The sequence below is a fragment of the Terrapene carolina genome, unplaced genomic scaffold, assembly GCF_002925995.2.
Source record: "Terrapene carolina triunguis isolate 2854851 unplaced genomic scaffold, T_m_triunguis-2.0 Scaffold406, whole genome shotgun sequence".
NCBI classification, from domain to species: Eukaryota; Metazoa; Chordata; order Testudines; family Emydidae; genus Terrapene; species Terrapene triunguis.
Window position 1 is genome coordinate 417,552 of NW_020664757.1, and position 23,985 is coordinate 441,536.

General features: G+C 40.9%; 1 protein-coding gene across 3 annotated transcripts in view; it reads left to right on the forward strand.

Annotated features, from left to right (window-relative positions):
• Positions 1-23,985, forward strand: part of LCLAT1 (lysocardiolipin acyltransferase 1) — a 192,963-nt gene that overhangs the window by 74,772 nt on the left and 94,206 nt on the right. For 2 of the 3 annotated variants that reach the window (XM_029912985.1, XM_026658188.1), the window contains exons 2-3: positions 14,264-14,432; positions 21,734-21,932. In XM_029912985.1, coding sequence (XP_029768845.1) covers positions 14,268-14,432; positions 21,734-21,932 — 364 coding nt within the window. In that variant the 5' untranslated portion in view covers positions 14,264-14,267. Of the gene's footprint in view, positions 1-14,263; positions 14,433-21,733; positions 21,933-23,985 lie in introns of those variants that run through there. The other variant, XM_026658189.1, reaches the window with a different exon arrangement.

Below are 23,985 nucleotides of genomic sequence, written 5' to 3' on the forward strand. Positions count from 1 at the left end.
GGGGAGAACAGCCTATTCTAATAGCTCTTTCAAAAATGTCTCCCATTAAAGATGATAGCTTTCTTTGACAGGGTAACAAGCCTTGTGGATAGCGGGGAAGCGGTAGACGTGGTATATCTTGACTTTAGTAAAGCTTTTGATACTGTCTCTCATGACCTTCTCAGAAACAAACTAGGGAATTGCAACCTAGATGGAGCTACTATGAGGGGGTTACAAAACTGGCTGGAAAACCATTCCCAGAGAGTAATCATCATTGGTTCACAGTCATGCTGGAAGGACATAATGAGTGGGGTCCTGCAGGGATCAGTTCTGGGTCTGGTTCTGTCCAATATCTTCATCAGTGATTTAGATAATGGCACAGAGAGTACACTTATAAAGTTTGCGGAAGATACTAAGTTGGGAGGGGTTGCAAGTGCTTTGGAGGATAGGATTAAAATTCAAAATGATCTGGACAAACTGGAGTAATGGTCTGAAGTAAATAGGATGAAATTCAATAAGGACAAATGCAAAGTACTCCACTTAGGAAGGAACAATCAGTTACATGCATATAAAATGGGAAATGACTGCCTAGGAAGGCGTACCCCGGAAAGGGATCTGGGGGGTCATAGTGGACCACAAGCTAAATATGAGTCACCAGAGTAACGCTGTTGCAAAAAAAAAGCAAACTTCATTCTGGGATGTATTAGCAGGAGTGTTGTAAGCAAGACATGGAAAGTAATTCTTCCACTCTACTCTGTGCTGATTAGGCCTCAACTGGAGTGTTGTGTCCAGTTCTGAACGTCACATTTCAGGAAGGATGTGGACAAATTGGAGAAAGTCCAGAGAAGAGCGACGAAAATGATTAAAGGTCTAGAAAACATGACCTATGAGGGAAGATTGAAAAATTTGGGTTTGTTTAGCTGGAAGAGAAGATTGAGGGGGGGCATAACAGTTTACAAGTATGTAAAAGGTTGTTACAAGGAGGAGGGGAAAAATGTTTTTCTTAACCTCCTGAGGATAGGACAAGAAGCAATGGGCTTAAATTGCAACAAGGGAGGTTTAGGTTGTGTAAAGGAGGTAAAGGGAGGGGATGAGGGGGTTCCCTAGCTCGAGGTTTTCTGCCATGTTAGATCGCAGTTCCTACAGCGAACAGCTCGCTTACTCACCAGATCAGAGGTCAGGGTCACCAGTGTTGTCAGATGCTACCGGTGCGGTGCTCTGCTCTGTTCATTGTTGATATCACTCGGCTGCGTGCGTGTGTTCCCTCTGTGTGCTGCCCCAGCTCTGCAGATAGCTGACACTGCAGACCCCGAGAGAACCCCCAATGACCACAGACTCTAGTAAGGTACGAAGGCACGTCGGCCAGGTTTATTGTCAAAGAGAAACACAGTCTCCAGCTTTCCGTGGCAAACTAAGTCCAAGGTGCTGCTAAGGTGCGGCTAGCTAGTACTTATGTGCTCCCTGACAATGGACTCAGCTCAGTCAGTGGCGGGACTTTCCACTGCCCCCTAGGCTGGACAAAGATATCCACTCAGGGATGCATTCTTATACACCGATACAAACAAGTTACACATCACTCCTGATGTATTGAGGTGCAACCCCTCTACGCAGCAAGGTACAACTCCACTACGTAGCAAGATGCCGCCTCTCACCTTGTAAATGTTGGTTCGAGCAAAACAACTCTATCCATCATATTACCCTTTTGGCCCTGTCATTGGGATGGGTCAGCCTGTTCCTTGTTATCTGTGTGGAATGTGCAAGTATCCGAATGTTCTGATATCTAGTGTCCAGTACCTTTTAGGTCTGTATCTTTTTGCAGCATTAGCCCTTTCCTTGCCAGCTTCTGTGAGCAGAGCCTGCCTCTGGCTCACAGCTTAACTTTGCTTTATGTTAGCAAAGTCTTGACCATTACTTTAGTTCAGGCCTTAGGCCGCATACCGGGCCTCTGATACCAAGGTTTATATCTTAGGGCCTCCTCTTACTACAGGTTGGACATTAGAAAAAACTTCCTGACTGTCAGGGTAGTTAAGCACTGGAATAAATTACCCAGGGAGGTTGTGGAATCTCCATCGCTGGAGATTTTTTAAGAGCAGGTTAGACAAACTCCTGTCAGGAATGGTCTAGATAATACTTAGTCCTGCCATGAGTGCAGAGGACTGGATTAGATGACCTCTCAAGGTCCCTTCCAGTCCTTTGAGTCTATGATTCTATGAGTCTGTGTCAGTGTTCCGTTATTTATCAGTTTTAATCTTCTGAATTACTGTAAATTCTTGAAGTTTGCTCAGCTTTTTTTGTTGTAGAATAACATTGCTGGCAAGCTAGGAGAAAAACTTAATATCTTGGTATGACATAGGATATGATTTTCAAAAGCTTCATTCTGCGACTTTTTGCTTTAATGGCTATAATTTGGGGTCTTGGGATCTCATCAGTGTACAAAATAAAAGCCCATCTATGAGAACTAGTTTGTTTCCTTTTACTTCTAATATACATGTATTATGATTATTTTGAAACAGACTCTAGCTGTCTAGGGGGCAAAAGCTGTAAAACCCTCTTTCAGTTTAAGTATAACTTAGATTTACACTAAGGGCTTATTCATCTGAGGAAGAGTGACTTGCTTTTGGTAATTGTCAGTCATAAATAGCTTTTTCCTCCTGTAGATTGGACTTAGCTTTGAGCCTTAGATCTTCTATTATGTACATCATAAAACTTCAGAAAGTGCCCTCATTCTTTGTGTGCCTGTAGGTTATTTAGAGGTCACTCAGAACTGACATTTAATAAACATTGAGCTTTTTTGACTGTTTCCAACCTTAAAAATAAACACACCTTGAGGTTAAACCTCCTATCCTTGATGCATGGTCAGCCAGGGGGCTCTTACTTCCTAATGCTGTTAAAATGAAAGCTCACAAGGCCATAGTAACTTACAGCATAGACTATGTAGAGTAGGTTTGTATTTCAAAAGCTGTGAAACGGATACTTGGAATTGTTCATGTATGATTCTGTCGAACTTAGGCAGTTTTATGTAGCAAAAGTTACAATTGTATGATTAGTTTTTCCTCCCTTGGCATTTCTGCCTATTGCTGGTCAATTGCAGATTGTACTAGATTTTGTGAATTTATCTAAGAATAAAAATAGGCTTCTTTCCATAAATCAGTTTTCAATTGAGCAGCTGTATTCTCACCATAGGGTTGCCAACTTTCTAACTGCATAAAAACAAATACCCTTGCCCCGCCCCGCCGCTGTTCCCAGGCGGGCTCCAGGGTGGGACCAGAAATGAGGAGTTCAGGGTGCAGGAGGGGCTCTGGGCTGGGGAAGGGAGTTGGGCTGCAGGAGGGAGTGTGGACTCTGGGGTGAGGCTGAGGATGAAGGGTTTGGGGTGCAGGAGGGGGCTCAGGGCTGGGGCAGAGGGTTGGGCTGCAGGAGGGGGTGAGGGCTCCAGCTGGGGGTGCAAGCTCTGGAGTGGGGCCAGGTATGATGGGTTTGGGGTACAGTCTCCGGGAGGGAGTTTGGGTGTAGGAGGGGGCTGAGGGCTAGGGCAGGGAGTTGGGATGTGGGATCTGGGAGGGAGTTAGTGTGCGGGAGGGGGTTCCAACCTGAGGCAGAGGGTTGGGGTGCAGGAGGGGGTTCGGGGTGCGGGCTCCCAGTCGGCAGCAAAGCGGGGCTAAGGCAGGCTACCTGGCTCCACACGGCTTCCGGAAGCGGCAGCATGTCCCCAGCCCTGCTCTGGCTCCTAGGCGCAGGGGTCAGGGGACTCTGTGCGCTGCCCACGCCTGCAGGCACAACCCCTGCAGCTCCCATTGGCTGCAGTTCCTGGCCAATGGGAGCTGTGGAGCCGGTGCTCAGGATGGGGGCAGCGCACGGAGCCTCTCTGGCCGTTCCTACGCTTAAGAGCCACAGGGACATGCCGGCTGCTTCAGGGAGCCACGTGGAACCAGGGCAGTCAGGGAGCCTGCCATAGTCCCACTTTGATGCCAACCGGACTTTTAGCAGCCCAGTCAGCGGTGCTGACTGGAACCACCAGGGTCCTTTTCCGACCGGGTGTTCTGGTCGAAAACCGGATGCCTGGCAACCCTAATTCACCACCTGACACCCTCTTCTAAGCATTTCTAAATACCTTACCTGTTGGTCTCATGAAGGCTTTATTAGTCTAATGCCTACGCAGAGAAAGGTTTTGAAGATAAAGGCAAAAGAGTGAAAAACCATTGTACCAATTTGATCTTTTCCTAACTGAATTACCTACTTATAACCTCTAATGGCTGAATTGCAAAGAACAGGCAGAATTCTTTACCATTGGAAAGATGTGTAATTGCTTAGCAAAACAAATTAAATATCCTATTGAATCTTTTATTGAATTATAATAGTCAGATTAAGTCTTGGCAATCAAAGTGAGACGATACATTTTAAGATGAGGTAATATTGGTAATATTTACTGAGGTTAGTTGTACTCTTCATTTTGTACAAATGTAATCTAGTGTCTATGCTGTGGGAGAGGGTCAAAGATGCATTTACAGTTGTTAATTATTTTAATTATTATAAAAGAATATAGGACTGGATACATTCACTTAATCCTCTACTTGATCTCTGATGCCTGGGTTTAAAAAAATTGAATGAAGTCAGTTTTAATGATGTGGCACATGTTTGTTCCATAGAAGCAGTCCACGCCACAGTTTAACACACTTGATAGTCCTTTTTGGAGAGGCCAGTATTTAAAGAACAGGATTAGGAGTAAGATGTGTTGGGGAAAAAATGGTGTGGGGAAACTTGCAAAGCATCTTGCTTGTATTGCGTGGGCTGCTGTGTCAGTCTGTGTCTGTAAAAATCATTGCGTATTTTATAAAAGGACATGCTACTTTGAAATCATAGCACTTTGAGGATCTCAAAACAATATTGTCTGTCATGTTCTCCATATAAGTTGTATCCATTTTACAGATATATGAACTGAGACACAGAGGTGAAGTTATACGCCTGAGTAGAGCTTGAAATGGAAACAAGTTCTTCCTCTCAATCTGTTGTATGGAATTCTGACATTAAAACATGGTGCTTTCTAGGTGCCAGTGTCCTGCTCTAACCCCAAGGTTAATAAAAGAACTGGTCAAAAAGTTTCTGACAGATCAGTTTTCCATCAGAACATGTTTATTCAACATAATCGAAACGTTTCACGGGAACATGTTGACTCCGTTTAAACTTTCTGCCTGGTTTCTTGTCAGCCTGCCTGGCTGCCTGTCTCCCACATGGCCTAGTTGGTGGGCAGCCAGTATCCCCATATATCTGGGTTGCCCGCCTGGTGGGCTGCCCAATTCCCATGCTCCTGGAATTGTCCACCTGGCAAGCTCCCTGGGATTGCTGGGCTATATAAACTCCAAGGCTTTCTGGCTGTTTGCCTGGTGGGCTGTTGAGCTCCCCTGCTTCCTACCCAGCAGATGAGTGGAGCAGGCTGCCCCCTCAGGTGGCCAGGGAACTGTCCAGAAATTTAAGAGGAAACCTGTTTTGGTTCTTCCAAAACAGAATTTTTTTCTAAAATTGCTGTTCCATGAAAAATATGGCATTTCCAGCTTGTTCTGTTTTGAAACTATTTTTTTCCCCAGAAATTCAAAATCCTCTGTCAGAGGTGAATTTTGGTTCTAGTACAGCTCTACTTAATAGTTTCTGAAAGATGCTCGACTAAATAATCAAACATCAGTTTGTAGCCAACTCACCTACTGCTGGATAAGATTTCTGTGGGAAGGTGCTGTAAATTGAGAGTAAATTGGGTTAGTGAAAGGGATTCCTGGCTCGCTGTCAAACTCTCTGGTTGGTTTTAATTGAAAATAGTGTGTAGTATTCTGGTGCTTAATTAAATAACCTTTGGTTACCTTTTCCACTGGTAACTATTGACTAAAAAAGGATGCAGTTGAATCCCTCTTGATTCGGGGGAACACAATGATTAATAAGCAGGCAGTTTTATTGCCAATGGCTATCAAACTGAAACATTATACGGACTGGTAAGAATTCATGTTAGCATTGTTGCCTTAGAAGCAATAAAGAACATTGGTTTATTTATTTAGTGATGTAATAAAACTTGATTTGTCAACTGTGAAATTTCAAATATTGGACCTGTTTAATTATTACATAAAAAGTGTCCCTGTTTGTTGGGCAGTGTTGCTTGATCCATATTGTAGGTTAAATCTTGTTTACAGTGAATTTGGCAGACAATGAAGCTTAATTTATGCTTGAAGAACTTCAAATCATTCAGAAACTGGCAATGAAGTGTGAGCTCAGATTTGACTACTGTGTAACTGCTAGCCACCTTTAATTTTAGAAGCAGATGAGCCATTTATTTTTAACCAAATAATAGGAATATATTTCACATCCTTTCCTCCCTTCCAAGCCATGGAATTCTTCACGCATCAATTCTAGTTTGTAGTAGAGAATAGACTTTTCACAGATCCTGTTTAAAACATTTTGGAAACATCATCATAACAAGTTCTGGTTTGGCAGTCATTTCAGCTGTACCTTGAACAAAAACATGTAACTAATAGGCAAAACATGAGCCAAAGACTGACCACAACAGAATATCTCTGCTTTATATTATTTAAAAAAACACTGTTCACATAAAATATTCTCAAGTGGTTCAAGAATGGATTCTCGTAAAGCTGAAGTTTACAAAAATGCAACTGTTTTGGAAAGTTATTTCTGTCCCATCTTAGCCAAGAATGTTTAAAATTAACTGAAATGTAAAATATAAATTATATTTTAGGAATTACTGTTGCCCGTTACCTGGAGATAGAAAATATTTTTGTTCTGCTGTGACAACAAGAATATGTGAACGACTGTACAGTACCCCAATAACTTGGAGTTCTGCCACAAAATAGGTGAAAAATTACAAGCCCGGTACCAGGGTAGCATCTCTCTAATAGTGTGCCGCTTCAGACATGAATCATAACCTAATCCTTTTTTGTCCTTCTGCATGCACCCTCACCCCACAAATGGAAAGTGATTTTGGAGTAAGCCAAAGCTTTTATGCATTACTGATAAATCAGAAGTGCTGAGAATATCATTCCTACCATAGGAAGATATGGTTGTCAACAGCAATAAAAAAGTACTTTTCTACTTGAAAAATATTTAGCTGAGTAACGGAGTAACTTCCCTCCCAATCCTTTAACTCATGAAGCATGCATCTTTCTATGCATCTATCAGTGATGATAATAAAATGAATTATTTTTCTAGGTTTTTTTGAGATGCTGCTTTGCAATTTTTAGTTCTTAAGTCAAAAAGAGAAGGGACGGTTATTTGATCATGTTTTGCAGTTACAAAATAATGCAAAAACATCAGTTTGTATCTGGAATCGATGTTTGTTAGAGGAAACGGGATGGGTAACATAGTTCCCTGGGCTAAATATATATTTTAAAAAAAGAACAACAGAGAGGTCCTTCTCTGTTGCTGAATGTTAACTATCTGAGCCTTGTGTTGACTGCATTTTCAACCGGTCTTCATAATGATGACCTATGCAGGTACTCTCTGGGAAAACAAATATGTTCCAAATCCAAAAATGCAGTAGACTGAGAATCCTAATGCAAAGTAATTTTTTATGCTTGATCTTTTTTCTAGCTTAGTTGACAGGTTTGTTACGGGTTTATTCTATGCCATGTAAACCCCTTTGGTGGGAGAATCATTTATTAGTATCTGCTGAAATGTTGCCTTTTGAATTACAAATGTAATGCCTTAGGTTTATGGTTTTTGGTGGTGAGGGAGTTTAGGTATTCATGCTTTCCATGATTTTGTAACACACATTAATATGTGGCCAATTTAAAATAGTGGCTATAAACTTTGCCTTGAATTTGCCTACTAGTTTTATACAAAATCTGTGTGGCACATAACACTTCTGTATTTTTGTAGCCAACTTGTTTTTGCAATGTAGCAAGAAGTTAGTGTCTAAGTGAGAATCAGATTTTGATAACCAAGTAATAGATTCCTAGTAAGCCTGCCACTCCAAGTTGAAGTAAGAATTTGATTGGTATTTCTTGTATGGAGTGGTGGTGTAGCCATGTGCGTCCCAGGGTATTAGAGAGACAAGGTGGGTGAGGTAATATCTTCTATTGGACCAACTTCTGTTGGTGAGAGAGACGAGCTTTTGAGCTACACAGAGCTCTTCAGGTCTGGAAAAGGTACTAAGAGTGTCACAGCTAAATACAAGATTGAACAGATAGTTTAGCACAGGGGTCGGCAACCTTTTAGAAGTGATGTGCCGAGTCTTCATTTATTCACTCTAATTTAAGGTTTTGCGTGCCAGGAATACATTTTAATGTTTTTAGAAGGTCTCTTTCTATAAGTCTATAATATATAACTAAACTATTGTTGTATGTAAAGTAAATAAGATTTGTAAAATGTTTAAGAAGCTTCATTTAAAATTAAATTAAAATGCAAAGTCCTCCGGACCGGTGGCAGGACCCGGGCAGTGTGACGGCTACTGAAAATCAGCTTGCGTGCCGCCTTTGGCACGCGTGCCATAGGTTGGCTGCCCCTGGTTTAGCATAAGTAGTTCTCACATATTTTAAGGGACTATTCAAGATAAAGTGGCTAATGGAGTTATAGGAAAAAATGGAGGTTTAGTGGGTGACAAATTTTTGTAATAAACCATAAAGCCAGTGTCTTTCAAAACCATGATTTTTAGTCTCTAGCAAAGTTATGAATTTCAGCTTCCACGCTTGTCTTTTAAAAGAGTTGTGCAGGTTTCTTTTGAGGATGAGGACTGATAGGTCAAATATAGATTGATCACTTTGTGAAAAGTGTTCACCCACAGGTGGCATGGTGTTTTTGTCTTTTATCCTTTTCCAGTGTGAGCTAATTGAGAGTGTAGTGTTTGGTTTAGATTGGACAGAGAGGCTATTGTAGAATGCTAAAAGATTGTCTGCCACTTTCAAATGTTTTGGGTTTATACTTGCTGCCTCTACAGCACTTCCAGCTGGTCGGAGAGATTTTTATCCCAGATCTCTGTCTTGTAATAGTCAAATCACAAGTTCACATGGCTGGTTAAAAATATCCATTTTGAAATGCACATCTGAAATCTGTAGTTGAAATTTGAAATGATAGATTAAAATATTTAAGGCTTTAAAATATTTTTAGGAAGTATGTGGAATGCTATATCTGACCTCCCTGTCCTCATTCTCAAAGGAAACCTGCACAATACCTTCAAATGATGAGCCTGGGAGCTTAAATTCATAACTCTGCTAGACACCAAAGATCATGTACTCGGTAGAGACTCTGGGCAGGTCTACACTCCAGATTTACAGTGCCACAGCTACACCACTGTAGTGCTTCTGGTGAAGATGCTCTAAGCCAGTGGTTCTCAACCTGTGGCCCGTGGGCCGATTGCGGCCCAATCAGCGCCCACCTGCGGCCCATGTGACATCCTCAGGGCCATACAGGTAGTATTGGATGCAGCCCACAATGGTAAATAGGTTGAGAACCACTGCTCTAAGATAATGGGAGAGAGTTCTCCCATCAGCTTAATAACTCCACCTCCACGAGAGGCGGTAGCTATGTCGGCAGGAGACATTCTTCCATCGACATAACGCTGTCTGCATTGGTGCTTAGGTCTGTATAACTACGTCGCTCAGGGGTGTGGATTATTTGCCCCATTGAGCAACATAGTAATGCTGCAGTAATTTTGTAGTGTAGACCAGGACTCTAGTTTGTTTCATCACCACAATCTATAACCCATTAACTCTCCTTTGTCCTATGACTGTATTGCCTTATCTTTTGATTGTGTATTAATTATGTTGATTACTTACGAATCCCAAAGTGACAAATGAACAATCTGAGGTTTGCAAGGTTCTAGTCCCAAGATCAGGCACAGTGTTGTTAGAATTAATTGTAAATTGGGAATCCTGATATGTATGGTTGCAACATGCTCACACTTAGGAAAAAGCTTCAGAATTTTCAGTGGTTTTATTAACACAATTAGCAAAATCACAAACACTCCAGCCCAGCAAGGTAGATAGAGATAATACGGAAAGAGCATCTGAGCATCATATACTCACATCATCCCTTGCAGAAAAACCTAAAGTGTTAGCTGTCATGATCATCATCATGCTCTTAAAATCTGGTCTTTTGTGTGCTTTTACTCTATACTATACAGATTTCATGGGGGAGGCCAGCGTTTCCCAAATTGGGGGTCCTGACCCAAAAGGGGGATCACAAAGTTATTTTAGGGGGGTCATGGTATTGCAGCCCTTACTTCTGCGCTGACTTCAGCGCTGGATGGCTGGAGAGCTGAAGGCAGCGCCTCACCAGCAGCAGCTCAAGAAGTAAGGGTGGCAATACAATACCATGTCACTCTTACTTCTGCGCTGCTGCTGACAGCGGCTCTGCCTTCAGAGGTGGGCTCCTGGTCAGCAGCTGCCGCTCTCCAGCTGCTTAGCTCTGAATGCAGCACCGTCGCCAGCAGCAGCACAGAAGTAAGAGTAGCAGTACTGCAACCCCCCCTACAAAAACTTTGTAACCCCCCCAACTCCTTTTTGGGTCAGGACCCCTACAATTACAACACTATGAAATTTCAGATTTAAATAGCTGAAATAATGAAATTTACGATTTTTAAAATCTTGTGACCGTGAAATTGACCAAAATGGATCGTGAATTTGGTAGGGCGCTACACATTACAAATAAATAGAATCCAAGTAATGAAATAAAAGGCTTTTTTGGCCCTTTTAATTAGGCAGTTTCCGTGGACTTCAAAATCAGTGTGTGCTTTGTCTGTATAAACACAATGAAGCATACTGAAGGGCACAAAATGTTGAGATGTAGATAGAAGTGAAATCCCAACTAAAACGGTATCAGTAGTGGGTAGTGATTGACTGTAGTCTTCATCTAGAAAAGTATAGCTGAAGGCAAGAATAGCATCTGCATAATCCAAAAATGTTTTGATGGGGAAGTTCAGGACTTCTAAAATTTTAGAAAGGGTTGGGAGTAAGGCAACAAATTACCTGTTCCAACACTAAAGAAAATTGGAAATAAACTGCAGTTTAAATGGTTGAATTTTTGGAATTTTTCTACAAGCTGGGGAGAGAGGGACATGTATTTTCCACCCCAAGCAATCTTTCTACTGAAAGAATAGTGAGGCCACTGCCTCTTTAGTATTTGGGGAAAATTTGAGTTGATGCCAGCTTCATATTACACTGGCATATCTCTGTGCTTGGGGAATCCCCAGCTGTCTGCTCTGGGCAGCTTAAGACCCTTTGTGCAACTGGAAGAGTGTGCAGGAGACACGTAGCAAGGCTGAAGATCTGTCTCAAGATCTTTAATTTCATTGTCATATTGCTAGGGGAAAATAAGCCATACAGGAGGCAGGGCTCTTAACATTCAGTAAGCTTTTTTTTCTTCCAGTCCAACTACAGTTAGCATGTTTACTTCTATCTTCTCATCTCTGTCTCTCTCTCTCTCTAACCTTTCTTGCTTCCTGTATTTTTTTTCTTTCCTTCCTTGCCTTCCCTTGGTGGCTTTAATTTTCCCATCTCCCTCTGCTACCATTACTTCAACCTGTTCCCGTGTACCTTCTTCAAAGACAGAGAAACTCCATAACACAATGTAGATGGGGTGATTCTCTTGCATGACAGTGCTGTTCAGGTGATACCCGCAGCAACAGTTTAAAATTTGAGAATTAATCCTAAATTGTTTTTAATTGATCTTGATTATATGACAGTGCATATATTCCAAGAAGGCAACCTCAATTCATAGTTATTTCCCAAGGATACCCCTGCTTGAGTGAGTGAAAAAAATTTCTGTGAAACTGTGGGTCCAATTCAAATAATTGAAAGTGACAGAAGAAAAGGTCTTAAATCTGGTCTCTGTAGAATTTTAGAGCAACACGATGAAATACCGAAGCTAAGTTTGCATGCATGACCTTAACTATGCCCTCTTTTGTGAATGCTTTATGACAGTGATTAATTACATGGTCACTAATTTTTCTCAAACGCAGCATAATATTCAATTTTATAGCCTTAAATAGATATATGTAGCAGCTTATAACATTTCATTATTGTATGCTTTCAGTATTGTCACTCTCAGAATAGTGCCACTATATCTTGGACATTTAATGTGAATTTTCTTTTCTCAAAGCATTAAAGATATGCAGTTTAATAATTTTGTCAGCACAACTGTACTGTGGTCATTGTTAGGTTTAGTTTTAGGTGTCTGAAGCTTTAGAGGTTGTGTACAGAGCAAAGTTTTACCAGTTGTAGAAAGATTGTTGTACAGGTTTTACTTACACACCCACACCCATACCCACACCCAGTGTCAACACACTTATTCCAGTAGAAGAGTAGAGTTTTTCAATTTAGCTTAAACCCCTTCTTAAGTGAAATAAGCTTTAAAAAAAGGTACTTTTACTGTCCACTTGAGGGATTCTATCAATTTAATTTATATCTACACCTCTACCCTGATATAACGCTGTCCTCGGGAGCCCAAAAATCTTACCGCGTTATAGGTGAAACCGCGTTATATCGAACTTGCTTTGATCCGCCGGAGGGCGCAGCCCCGCCCCCCTGGAGCGCTGCTTTACCGCGTTATATCCGAATTCGTGTTATGTCGGGTCGCATTATATCAGGGTAGAGGTGTATTTAAATTCACACCTTAGGTTATACCAAAATCATTTTCTTGGGTAGACAAGGCCTTAGGTAGTCCATATATGTCAACAAATTTTGACTTTTACTCTATTTTACTCAGTAAAATTTGGGGTAAGTACAGTTTTCAGTGTACTTTTTTAAAAAAATATATAATATATATAAACAACTTTCATGAACTCTGTTTTTCTAGCATAGACAGGGTAGGACACAGTGTATCTCAGGTTACTCAGATGTCCAAAGTAGCAGAGCTAAGATTGTGCATGCAGTATTAACTTTTGGCATTTCCTAACTTCTGAGTGCTTTGGTGTGCAACCTTAATGTTTGATTATTATTGCTGCTATGGAATATAAATAAGGCTTGAAAAGATGCTCAAAATCAAATATGTGTATTGCGGTGTAGAAGGCTTAATGGCTTACTTTTCCATTGCTCATTTTAAAATTAAAAGGTCCAGCTTCCTGTTTTCCTTATCCTAAGTGATTGTCTATCTGAGCTCTTATAATTCCTAAAACTGCCTGTTGTAGAGGAATTTAGTAAAGTGGCTGAGAAATCTGACTTCTACTTAACCTTTCATCTCAGAAACAAACAATTTGGTCCTAAATAGCTGAAAACAGACTATTTTTAGATTTTAATTTAGACAACATTTCCAGATTTGTTTTGTCATAGCATGGTGTCTGCTAAGTTGGAAAGGCTCGGAGCCAACAGAAACCCTTGGGGGTTTGCGTTGATTGTTGTACACTAGTCCATTAAGAATCTCTCTGCATTATATATTTTAGATTTATAACAAACTGATAGCATGGACACTAAAATATTTTAAGTCTAGACTACTGTCTTATAAAACCAAAGGCCCTCTTATGTATGCAAAGATCAGAAGTTTACTATACTGAGACATTGCAACCTTTGATGATGATTCTCTTCATCTGGTGGCATAATCTGGAAAATAACTGATAGGACCAGTAGAAATGTGGAAGGAGCTTCAAACTGGGTCACAAGCTCCATTGGCCAGAGTGGGCTTGGGATGTTGAAGAGGAAGTTCATTTATCCCCTTTACAGGGTCATGGGGAATAACACTTTGTGTTGCTCTTTACTGATCCCGCTAATCTTTACTTGGGGTGTTGATGGGTTTTGAAGAAAGCCACATGTATTCATTCTGCCTGTGGAAAAGGGGTTATTGTAACTTTGGAAGAGGAAGCAAAGGGGGGGAATAGGAAAACCTTGCAGGGACCTCCCTCTTCTAACCTCTCCCATCAAATAAGCTTAGTATTTTGGCAGTGTTAGAGGCAATTGATCAAAAGTGTTTGACATGACAAATATCCTTCTGGTTTTCTATTCTCTTTGTAATTTTATGTAATAAAAATAGCATTGAGGAGACTTCAGAATGCAATGCATATTGTATTAAATGGAGGAAATAATTGAAGATTATAAAGTTGATATAATTTTATGGCTCTCTTAATGTCCCAAGCACCTTAAAATTATTGTGTTTGTTGATCTCAATAACACTGAAGTGTTGCTACATCTGAGGTAGAATATTGCAGTTATTTAACAATGCACCACAACATTACGTAATATTTTAGGACAAAAATGAAAAGCACCATATCCATTTGAAACTGTAAGTGTGAGATGGTTGAAGATTAAGAGGCAGAAAGTAATTACAAGTGTTTATCTAACTGAATGCTCACTTTGTCTTCCAGAGCCATGGTGTCATGGAAAGGGATATACTTCTTACTTGCACTGTTTTTGGCAAGTTTTTTTGGGAGCATTTTCATGCTTAGTCCTTTTCTACCTTTGATGTTTGTCTCCCCGGCCTGGTATCGCTGGATCACTGACCGCATTGTGGCCACCTGGCTCACACTCCCAGTGGTAAGTTGCAATGTCAGTGTAATTATTATAGGGGGAGCTGTTAGTGTCCCTATATTTAAGTTGCTTAACACTTTCCATTATAAAAGATTCTTGTGGATTTTTTTTTTTTTTTTTTTTAGGAAGCTCTAACACCTCAGATACCACCCAGCCTGGGCTAAATTTAGCTAGACCAAATTGGCACATGTAGTGGGACTTGTTTACGCTAGACTTTTAAAATAGCTTAGTTAGCATGTTAGCTAACATCACAGTTTAAATCCTAATCTAGACAAAGCCTTAGTGTGAAGTCTCCACCCCATTCCCCAAAAGAACTTCATTCTAAGCAAATGCCCTGGAACAATTTTGAACTTCCATTCAACTTAACTGTAAATGGAGTTCCCCTATATCAGAGTTCATGGTATTATACTGGATTTCACTCTTTGTGCCATTGGAAGATGGAAAGTATCTCCCTTGTAGTATTGGAACTATCCCCCTTGTACATACAACAGATCAAACTTTTAGTATTACTCTCAATGAGAATACAGTTCAGTTAAAGCGTCTCTCCTTTTTTGCACTTTTATCCTTCAGTGATTAATTCCCACTTTTCCTTCCTTTCTTTCCTCCACCCCAACCCGCCTCCAACCTCCCCAAAGCAGTGCAGCTGCAATCACAAGAGTCTTGAAGTATTTGGGCTGCTTTATGTGCAGCTCGAAGTTTTTATTCTTCCCACCATTACAAAGATTATTACAATGCTACAAAATCAGGAATTAAAAATTAACAACTGGGCAAATTTTTTTCCCCATTCACAGTTGAATCATATAGGCCACTTTAATCTCTTGTGGACATGTTTCAAATTCAGTTGGTAGTTAATATCAGAAGTCTGACCTTGTGCTTGTCTACCAGGTTTCTTAAAATAGCTAACTCAAGAAACTGGGTACCAAATTTCCATTCAAATTGTAGAAGAGTGGTGTTTTTGTGTTTGGGAATCCATAAAAGCTCCAAAATCTCCAATACTGATTATGACATAGCTGCTTTTAAGAATTTTTTGTTGTTGTTAAAAGAAGTCCCTTCAACTTAGAATACTTTTATGTATTAAAATTTTTATGTGAATGGCAGCTTAGTATCTGGAAATAGTAGCAGTGGTAGGTAGAAGTAGAGCTGAACACATAATTGTTTTTTTTGGTTCAGGGGACAAACCAAAACATAGCTTGGTTTGATTTGAACCAAAGCTGATTTTTTTTCACTATTTCTCACCAAACCAAACATGCAAAAACTTTTGTTTTGGTTCAAATGCTATGTTTTGTTCAACCCCAAACTATTTTTTGTGTGTGTTGCATTGTTGGGGTTTTTTTTAATTAGCTACATTTCAAAATGAAAAATCTTTGACTTAAAAAAATCCACTTGTTTGGTTGAAACCATTTGCTGAATTTGACCTGAATTCATGAATCACCTTGGTGCCCTGAAAAATGCATTTTTTGGCAAATTTACTGTCCGCTGAAAAAAGGTTACCTTGCTCTAGTATGACACCAAGGAGCCTATGCCCTACAAAGGCTTCCACAAAAGCTTCAAGCAGTCTTGGTACTGAGGAATCTTCTATATCTAAGTCCTTGTCTGCTTCGAACAAGTACGGTACCCGTCACTCAGTATTGAGGCCCTTGGTACCATTGAAACTTGGACTAGAGATTACTGATCCTCAGCACTGTACTAAGAATGCAGTATGCTCTACATCTTCCACCGCCTCGTCGGTACCTATTCCATTGGTACAGCAGGTTCCAGAACAATCAGTAAAACACTCAGTATCTCTCACCTCTATGGCTGGGACTTACCAAGTCACCATGCTGGCTCACCCAGTACCGCAAGAGTTCAGGTTCTCAAAGGACCTGCTTATTTCTGAGGAACCTGAGACTCTTCTATTGAAGTCAAGATTCCTGGTACAACAGTCAGCATTATCCCAGTATCCCCCCTTTCACCGGGATTGCCTACCTCCCTGGTACCAATATGTTCTGAAAGATGGCTGCTTCCTCCTCCACTGGACTATGAAGAGGAGGGTTCTTCAGATTCCCAAATTTCTCTGCAGGGTTCTGCTGACTACCTACATTTGACTATCTGGAACCTGCATCTCCTTCCAATTTCTTTCTCCCCAGAGGAGGTTATCATCCCTCATGTATCACTTTGAGTTAAAATACTTTCAAGATCCAATGAAGAGGGCAGCAGACACCCTTCAGATCCCATTAGAGGAAGTGCAGGAGAGATCGCATAAATGGCTTGACATCTTGCAAACATCATCTTCAGCATGGGTTGCCTTCCCTATAAATGAAGCACTATTAAAACCTGCCAAGTCCATCTGTCAATCTCTTGCTATTGTGTCTCTCCCTCACCTCCCAATGGCCAAAAGATCAGACAAAAAGTATTATGTCCCATCTAAGGGCTGGAATTTCTTATTTTCCCCACACTGAACCAAATCCTCTAGATGTGGACACAGTAAATGAATGTCAGAGGCAATACTGTTTGGAGACTACACCCCATGACACGGACCACAAATCCCTGGAGTATTTGTGTGCAAGAGTTACTCTTTTGCTACTTCACAATTCTAAATTGCTAATTTTCAGTTGATTCTGGCAAAACACAGTCACATTCATTAAATTAAGTGTAGCTCTTTCATCGAACATCTACCACAACAGTACAAAGAACAGTTCCAAGCCGCCATTGCAGAAGGGCAGCTCTTGACTAGAACAACCCTGCAAGCTTCTCTGGATGTGGCTAATATGGCAGCTCATTCCGTTGTTATGGCTGTAATAATGTGCAGGGTATCATGACTCCAATCCCTTTCAATGGTCCCTTTCACGGTCAGTGACACCATATATAATTTGGTGAATACTTTGAAAGACTCCAAGGTGACCCTTTGTTTGCTGGATATATATAGTCTGCGAACAAAAAGAGGCTTAATCTATCTCAGGTGGCGCAGAGATAACCTCCTTCTCAATTCTCAACTTTCCATCGATCTTTGGAGCACCTAGGGAATAAAAATAACACATTTCAAAAGGGACAATCTTCAACTGCTACAGCAACCTCGACTCAACAGCTAATGACAGCCAAATGTTCCTTTTGACTCCTTGGTCCAGGGCCACAATGTGCTGATTTCAGCCCTTTGTTGCACCATCTTACACTAGGCAATTTTCTTCCTTTTGGGAATGGTATCTCCCATTTTCACACCTTAAATGAGCAGATTACCTCCGACAGATGGTCTTGGAGGTTATAACTTTGGGAAACTCCATTAAGTTCCACTCCATGGTTCTTTCCCTGTCCCTTTTCAGGTAGCTCTCTGAGGGTTGTTTATTTCTGTTTTGTGGCCAGAACTATAAGGTTGCTGAGACTAACCAGAGGCTTTCTAAATGCAGGCTTCTGTTTACATACTCACCTGTTATGTGGATGCTAACATATCCTGCCTCCCAAGGTCATCGTTCATTCTACAAGATCGTAGTCCACATCTGTAGCCCTGCTAGAGGGAGCATCTATTACAGAAATATGCAAGACTGCTACATGGGCTTTGATTCACACTTACTTGTCACACTATGCCTTGCTTGATGCATCCCAAGCAGATGCTGCCTTTGGCTCTGTAGTCCTACAGAGAGCCTTAGACCGAATTCCGAAGAACCTCCTTCCTTTAAAGCGTGCTGATAGGGAGTCACCTCAAGTGGAGCACCCATAGGGATACTACTTGAAGAAAAAGAGGTTACGTACCTTGTTTGGTAACTGAAGTTCTCCGACACGTGTGTCCCTGCGGGTGTTCCACTACCAACCCTCTTTCTCCTCTGCTTCAGATTCTCATCTTGGGGCTTTGCAGTACAGAAGGAACTGAGGGCATTTAATCTGCGTGGCCCTGTATATCCTCGGTACAGGACAGGAGGATGTGTAGGATGCATGCACGAGCCGAACGGGCACTGCTACTGAAAATCGCTAATTGAAGGCGCATGAAATGTGTGCACACCTCAAGTGGCATGCCCATAAGGGGACACATCTCCAAGAATTCCAGTGCCTACACAAGGTAGAAACCTGTCCTTTTGACAAAATTCCATTTAGTTGAAAATGTTCCAACCAGGTTCTTAAGTTTCTAATCACTTATTAAAATGATACTTAGGCTTCTAAGTCACGTAGGCACTTCTGAAAATTTTATCCTACATCTCTTCAGATGTGGCAGAGCTGCTTTAGTCTGAGAAAAATCTCATAAATAGGATTGTTATTAGAACAGTGTGTGGCCAATATTGTAATTTGCTTAGAATGCTTTTAAAATGCTTAGAATGAAAGCTGCTAATGTCTCATTAATAAGCGATATAGAACTATTAGTGTTTCTCATAGACTTTAATTGCAGGAAGTTCAGATGATTTATTTTTAAAATGATCCAATAATTAGTGTTTTCATCTAATTCTGTAAAAATAGAATTTAAAGTAATTAATAAGTATTTCAGAGTTATAAGCAATTGATGGTGTGGCACTTACTTCCTTAGGGAAATATTACTATGTAGGGAATATTCATCGTAATTTGACAATTACTTTGAACATGGGACCAATCTGTTCGACTCCTTCAGATACATTATTGCATGGTAGCAGACTGACTAAATTTCCTTTTCTGTGTTACCTTCCCAAACATTTTCACAAGCCCACAAAATAGCTCGGGTTTCCAAAATTTTCTTCCTGTTTTGAGAAATGTATTTTTAATTTAAAATATGTATAAACAGAATCTGTGTTTTAGAACCCTAAAGGAGCTGAAAAAGCATGTAACAGTTTTTGTCAAACTGACTGCTTTTTCTTGTCGATTAACCCCTCTAAGCCTATATGAGCCTTTCTTCCCCACTTCCCAGGGGTACTTTCTCCTACTTAAGAGTTTTCTCAAGGCTGATAACACCTGGCAGAGAGCACACAGCTCTCTTATTGTTTAAGTGATATATGTACACACTTTCACCAATTTGGTCAACATCTAATGTGTTTATCAAACCCATCCAAGAGAAAATTAAATTTAGATTTAGAGATGAGAAAGATGACACTCTGCAATCAATACATCTTAACTGTTTTCCACTCTGAGGCACGTAACTTGCTCTGCTTTTACAATGGTTCATTACTATCCTTGAACACCAACAACTTGCCTGTACTGTAGTGGGTTGAGTCACTTTTCATTACTATTTGTCACTTATTATATAGCGCTTTTCATCCAGGGTTCTCAAGCTATTTGCAAATATAAGCATTGTCCCAGTTTTACAGATGAGTAAACTGAGACACAGGAGCTAAATTGTCTAAAGATTCATAACATGCCAGTGGCACAATCACAGACAGAAACCAGAATCTCCAGACTTCCAATCTTGCATTCTCTCCTCCTTTTTTTTGGAGTCCAAAGTTTTCAGTTTTGTATCGAGGACGTATGAGCTTGAAAGCACTTTTCCATTTTTTTTTAATTATTATTATTTTTAATTCTTTCACAAATTGCTCTTTTCACTGTGATTAGGTGTGTGGTAGGTTATTTTTTAAAAAAAGATTTTCGTTTATTGTGCGTTAGACATGGCGGAGTCCCCCTAATGGATGGTCACTAAGCTGTTGTAATTGGACTCAGTGTTTGGATTGCACACATGCTTCCAAGCAATTTGGGTGCAGGCAGCATCCAGTTATTGTTTCTAATTCTGTGTCTCTAAGGCACGCTCCTGGGTGAAGACCTCCTGTCTGGCCCTCTCTCTTCCTTTGGATGTGGAACCCTGCAGTTGAACTGCTCTAGGCCCCTGTATCCACTGCTTTGACCTTCCCGAGTTGCTTTTGCAGGTTCCTGCCTTCTCCCCTTCCTCCCAAGAGTTCCACCTCCATAGGTACTCTGGTTTATAGTATGACTCATCGGTGCCACGTGGCTGGTAAAGTAAGGAATGCCGTTTTTGCACAGGAGTTTCTAAAACCACATGAACTTTTACTCTCAAAGCATACAAATGTTACAGATCTTTAGGTAAACAACAAAAAAGTATACACTTTCTCCTGTGAAATTATGCTCACCCTTCATTGTGAGTCCGTAGGCCCAGGCTGAGTGTCAGGTGAGTAGGTACCTCTGCTTCTTGCAGTCCTTCTGTTGTCTGGTGGTGGTCAGCCAGAGAGAGACTCGACAGATCCTGTCCTTAAGTAAGGCTTCTGTCTTCTTGGGCATCTGACTGACTGACCAACTTCAGAACCCCAGGCAGATGGATGACAGGGAAATTCGTGCCCCTGAGCCCCAACTGAGAAAACTAATTTCCTTAAGCCTCAGCACTTCTTATAACAAAACCATTATTTTAGGGTGGATCTCTTTGTTTTTGAAGCCCATCACCATTGATGACTCTTCTGTCCTAGATGCCTCTTGACAGGTACTTACACGCTCAAAATGTGAGTTATATTCTTTAAAATGATGGATACAATGTTATGTGAAAGTCACAATTTAATGCGGACATAAATCAGTCCATCACAGCGTGTTCAAATTTACCTGGGATTTCCCATTTCCAGACTCATTTTCTGTCTTCACTTCTAGCCATTCTTGGGGATGAGAGTGAAACATGCTGTCGAGTTGACCCTTCTGGCTGAGGACATGGCGTGGTACATTCAAGAGCTCTTCAATGCCATGCTAGTATTGACCGCTCACTCATGATACATGAGGCACTTTCCCTTTCCTGCTAGGGAATTTTTGCCCTGCAATGCTCTAGACCCTGCTGGATCATATTAAAACCTGCATTTTGATTCCCACATACCAGTGCAATACGCTATTGGGTTCACAGCTCATTTTAAAAAAGATTATTTTTAGGCAAAAATGGTATTTGTATCTGATATCCAGATCAGCAAAGAGTGGCTATTTGAGAAGTGCGGATTATTGATTCCACCTCTTTAATTAGGGACGATAGCAGACAGCTATTGTGTAAAAATTGACTGACCTTCAATAAGAAAACAGTTAAGGGAAGTTCATTGTCTTCTAATGAAGTTGTGTGTTAGGAAATTAGTCAATGAAAATTTATTTCTTTTGTCAATAGGCCTGGTCTACACTGAGGGGGGGGATCGATCTAAGTTACGCAACTTCAGCTATGTGAATAACGTAGCTGAAGTCAACGTACTTAGATCTACTTACCGCGGTGTCTTCACTGTGGTAAGTCAACAGCTGATGCTCCTCCGTCGACTCCGCCTGCGCCTCTCACTCTGGTGGAGTACCAGAGTCGATGGGAGAGTGCTCGGCGGTCGATTTAGCGGGTAATGTAGACAAGTCCTAACAGACTTGCTTCCCTCCCTCCCCTCCGCCTTGAGTGGAAAGTCATAATATCAAAATATTTCTTCTAGGCTTTGCTGGAGATAGTGTTTGGCGCAAAGGTGGTTATAACAGGTGATGGGTTCATCCCCGGAGAAAGAAGTGTCATCATAATGAACCACCGGACACGAATGGACTGGATGTTCCTATGGAACTGCCTGCTGCGATACAGCTACCTCAGACTAGAAAAAATCTGTCTGAAATCCAGTCTCAAAAGCGTTCCAGGATTTGGTAGGTCATCTACAGTTTTAATGGATAAAAGAGAATTAGTAATAAAATACAATATTTCACTTCTCTAACACCACCCTAACCTCCTCTGCAACTTCTACTTCAGTGTTAAGATCAACATTTTCCCACTCTGTACAAATGCCCTTGTCAGGTTTCTTGTTTCATTAACTAGCATATGCTACCAAAAGGGGGTGGGTGTGTACGTGTGTGGATGTGGTTTTTTTGTTTTTTTTTAAAGCTTCCTGTGGACAAGTCAGAAATCAGCGTTCTTTCTAATAGCCATAGTTTTAAATTCAGGTAACAGAAATACACTGTACAGTATATGAAATAGCTTCGTTTTGTCCTTTTGTTGGTCATTGTTACAGTGATGTAGGCCAGAAACTAGTTTGGGCTGAAGATACGGAACAGAGAAATTATTTCAAATGAGCCAAAAAATTTTCATGCAAGTAGTTTCAGAAGAAATATGCAGATTTATCTGAAATAAATGTCTTTTTACATTTTATTAATTTTTTTAGATTTGTTTGACATCTCACACAAAATTGCTTTGTACAGGATATGTATCAGCTTTCTGAAGTCCAAAGGGTAACCTAATTTGTGATTCCCTTTTGTCAGTCCATTTACTTACACAGATAATTTTTGGCAGTGGTACATATAATTCTGGTAATAGTGAGTGACTTGCTGAGCAGTAGGGAGAACTCTCATATTGTGCCACACCAAAATTACTTCATCCTCACCTTACACCATTGTTGTGATGGTCTTAAGACAGTGCATGATCTGACTTTAATATAACACTGTAGCAGGATAGAAGGTTCAAAGACTCTGCATAGGATTACAAGGCTCCACTGCTGAGCCAGCCTAAATTCAGATGCTTGAACACTGCAAAAAAGATGCAGAATACTGTAACATACCCGTGGGGTACAACCTGGAACTGTGGGACCGCTGAGTCCCCTTAAACTGTTCATCCTGGCCTGTCTCTCACAATGTCGTGCTAATGATAAGCAGCAAACCCCTCCAGATGCTGTGATCAATCAGCCATCAACACGTGGAGGCACACATCCACCTAAATTGCATGAATGCTCTCTAAGCCACTCACGAATTATACACAGTGAGACTCCAGCCAATTTCCCCAGCCCCCGCCCACCTTGCACCCCAGTGATGTACCATCTTACACTGCTCAAGATCTCCTCTTGAACAGTGCAAGCTCATTAATTAGTTCGTCACTTTGTCAAAGGAAAGTGGACGTGCACCAGCCATTGTAATCTGAGCAGGTTCCTCAAACACTCTAGACAAACTTACTGGTAAGGATAAAACATTAAAATACGTTTATTAACTGCAGAAAGATAGATTTTTAAGTGATTATAAGTGTTAGGTATAAAGGTCAAAGTTGGTTACATAAGAAATAAAAATAGAAATGCAGGCTAGATTCTAAACTTTAACAGAGCAAGCAAGATTTGAATCAAACGGCTTTTCTCACCCCACTGGATGTTCCAGGCAGTTTACAGTTCTTAAAACACAGGCTGAATTCCCTTCTCAGCCTGGGACCAATCTCCCCAGTTCGAGGTCTTTGTCTTCCAGGTGATCTTCCAGGTGTTGAGATGGGGGAGGAGAGAGACCAAGTGGTGATATAATTGACCCTCATTTACACTTTCTGTGCAGGTGCTAGAAAGATCCTTGTTGTGATGTGGGGGTTAAGTAGCCCCCATTGTATATGTGCCTTCTCTGAGGAATCTCTGGGAGAGGAGATTCTTCTTGATGGGCCATCAACACATGGCTGGTTGTTCATGATGTAAATCTGTCTTGTCAGTGTTAGTTGCCCCTTTGTTGCCAATGAAAGGCTAGCTGTGGGCGTTTTCCACTTACCACATATTTCAGTAACAGACATATAGCAATATTTCATAACTTCACATACAATGATAGTACATACAATTCAACAGGATATTAATGTTCAACAGGCTTCTTAAATGATACCTCACAAGGCATGCTGTCAAGGTTCCTTCCCCACTCTGAACTTTAGGGTACAGATGTGGGGGCCTGCATGAAAACTTCTAAGCTTAAC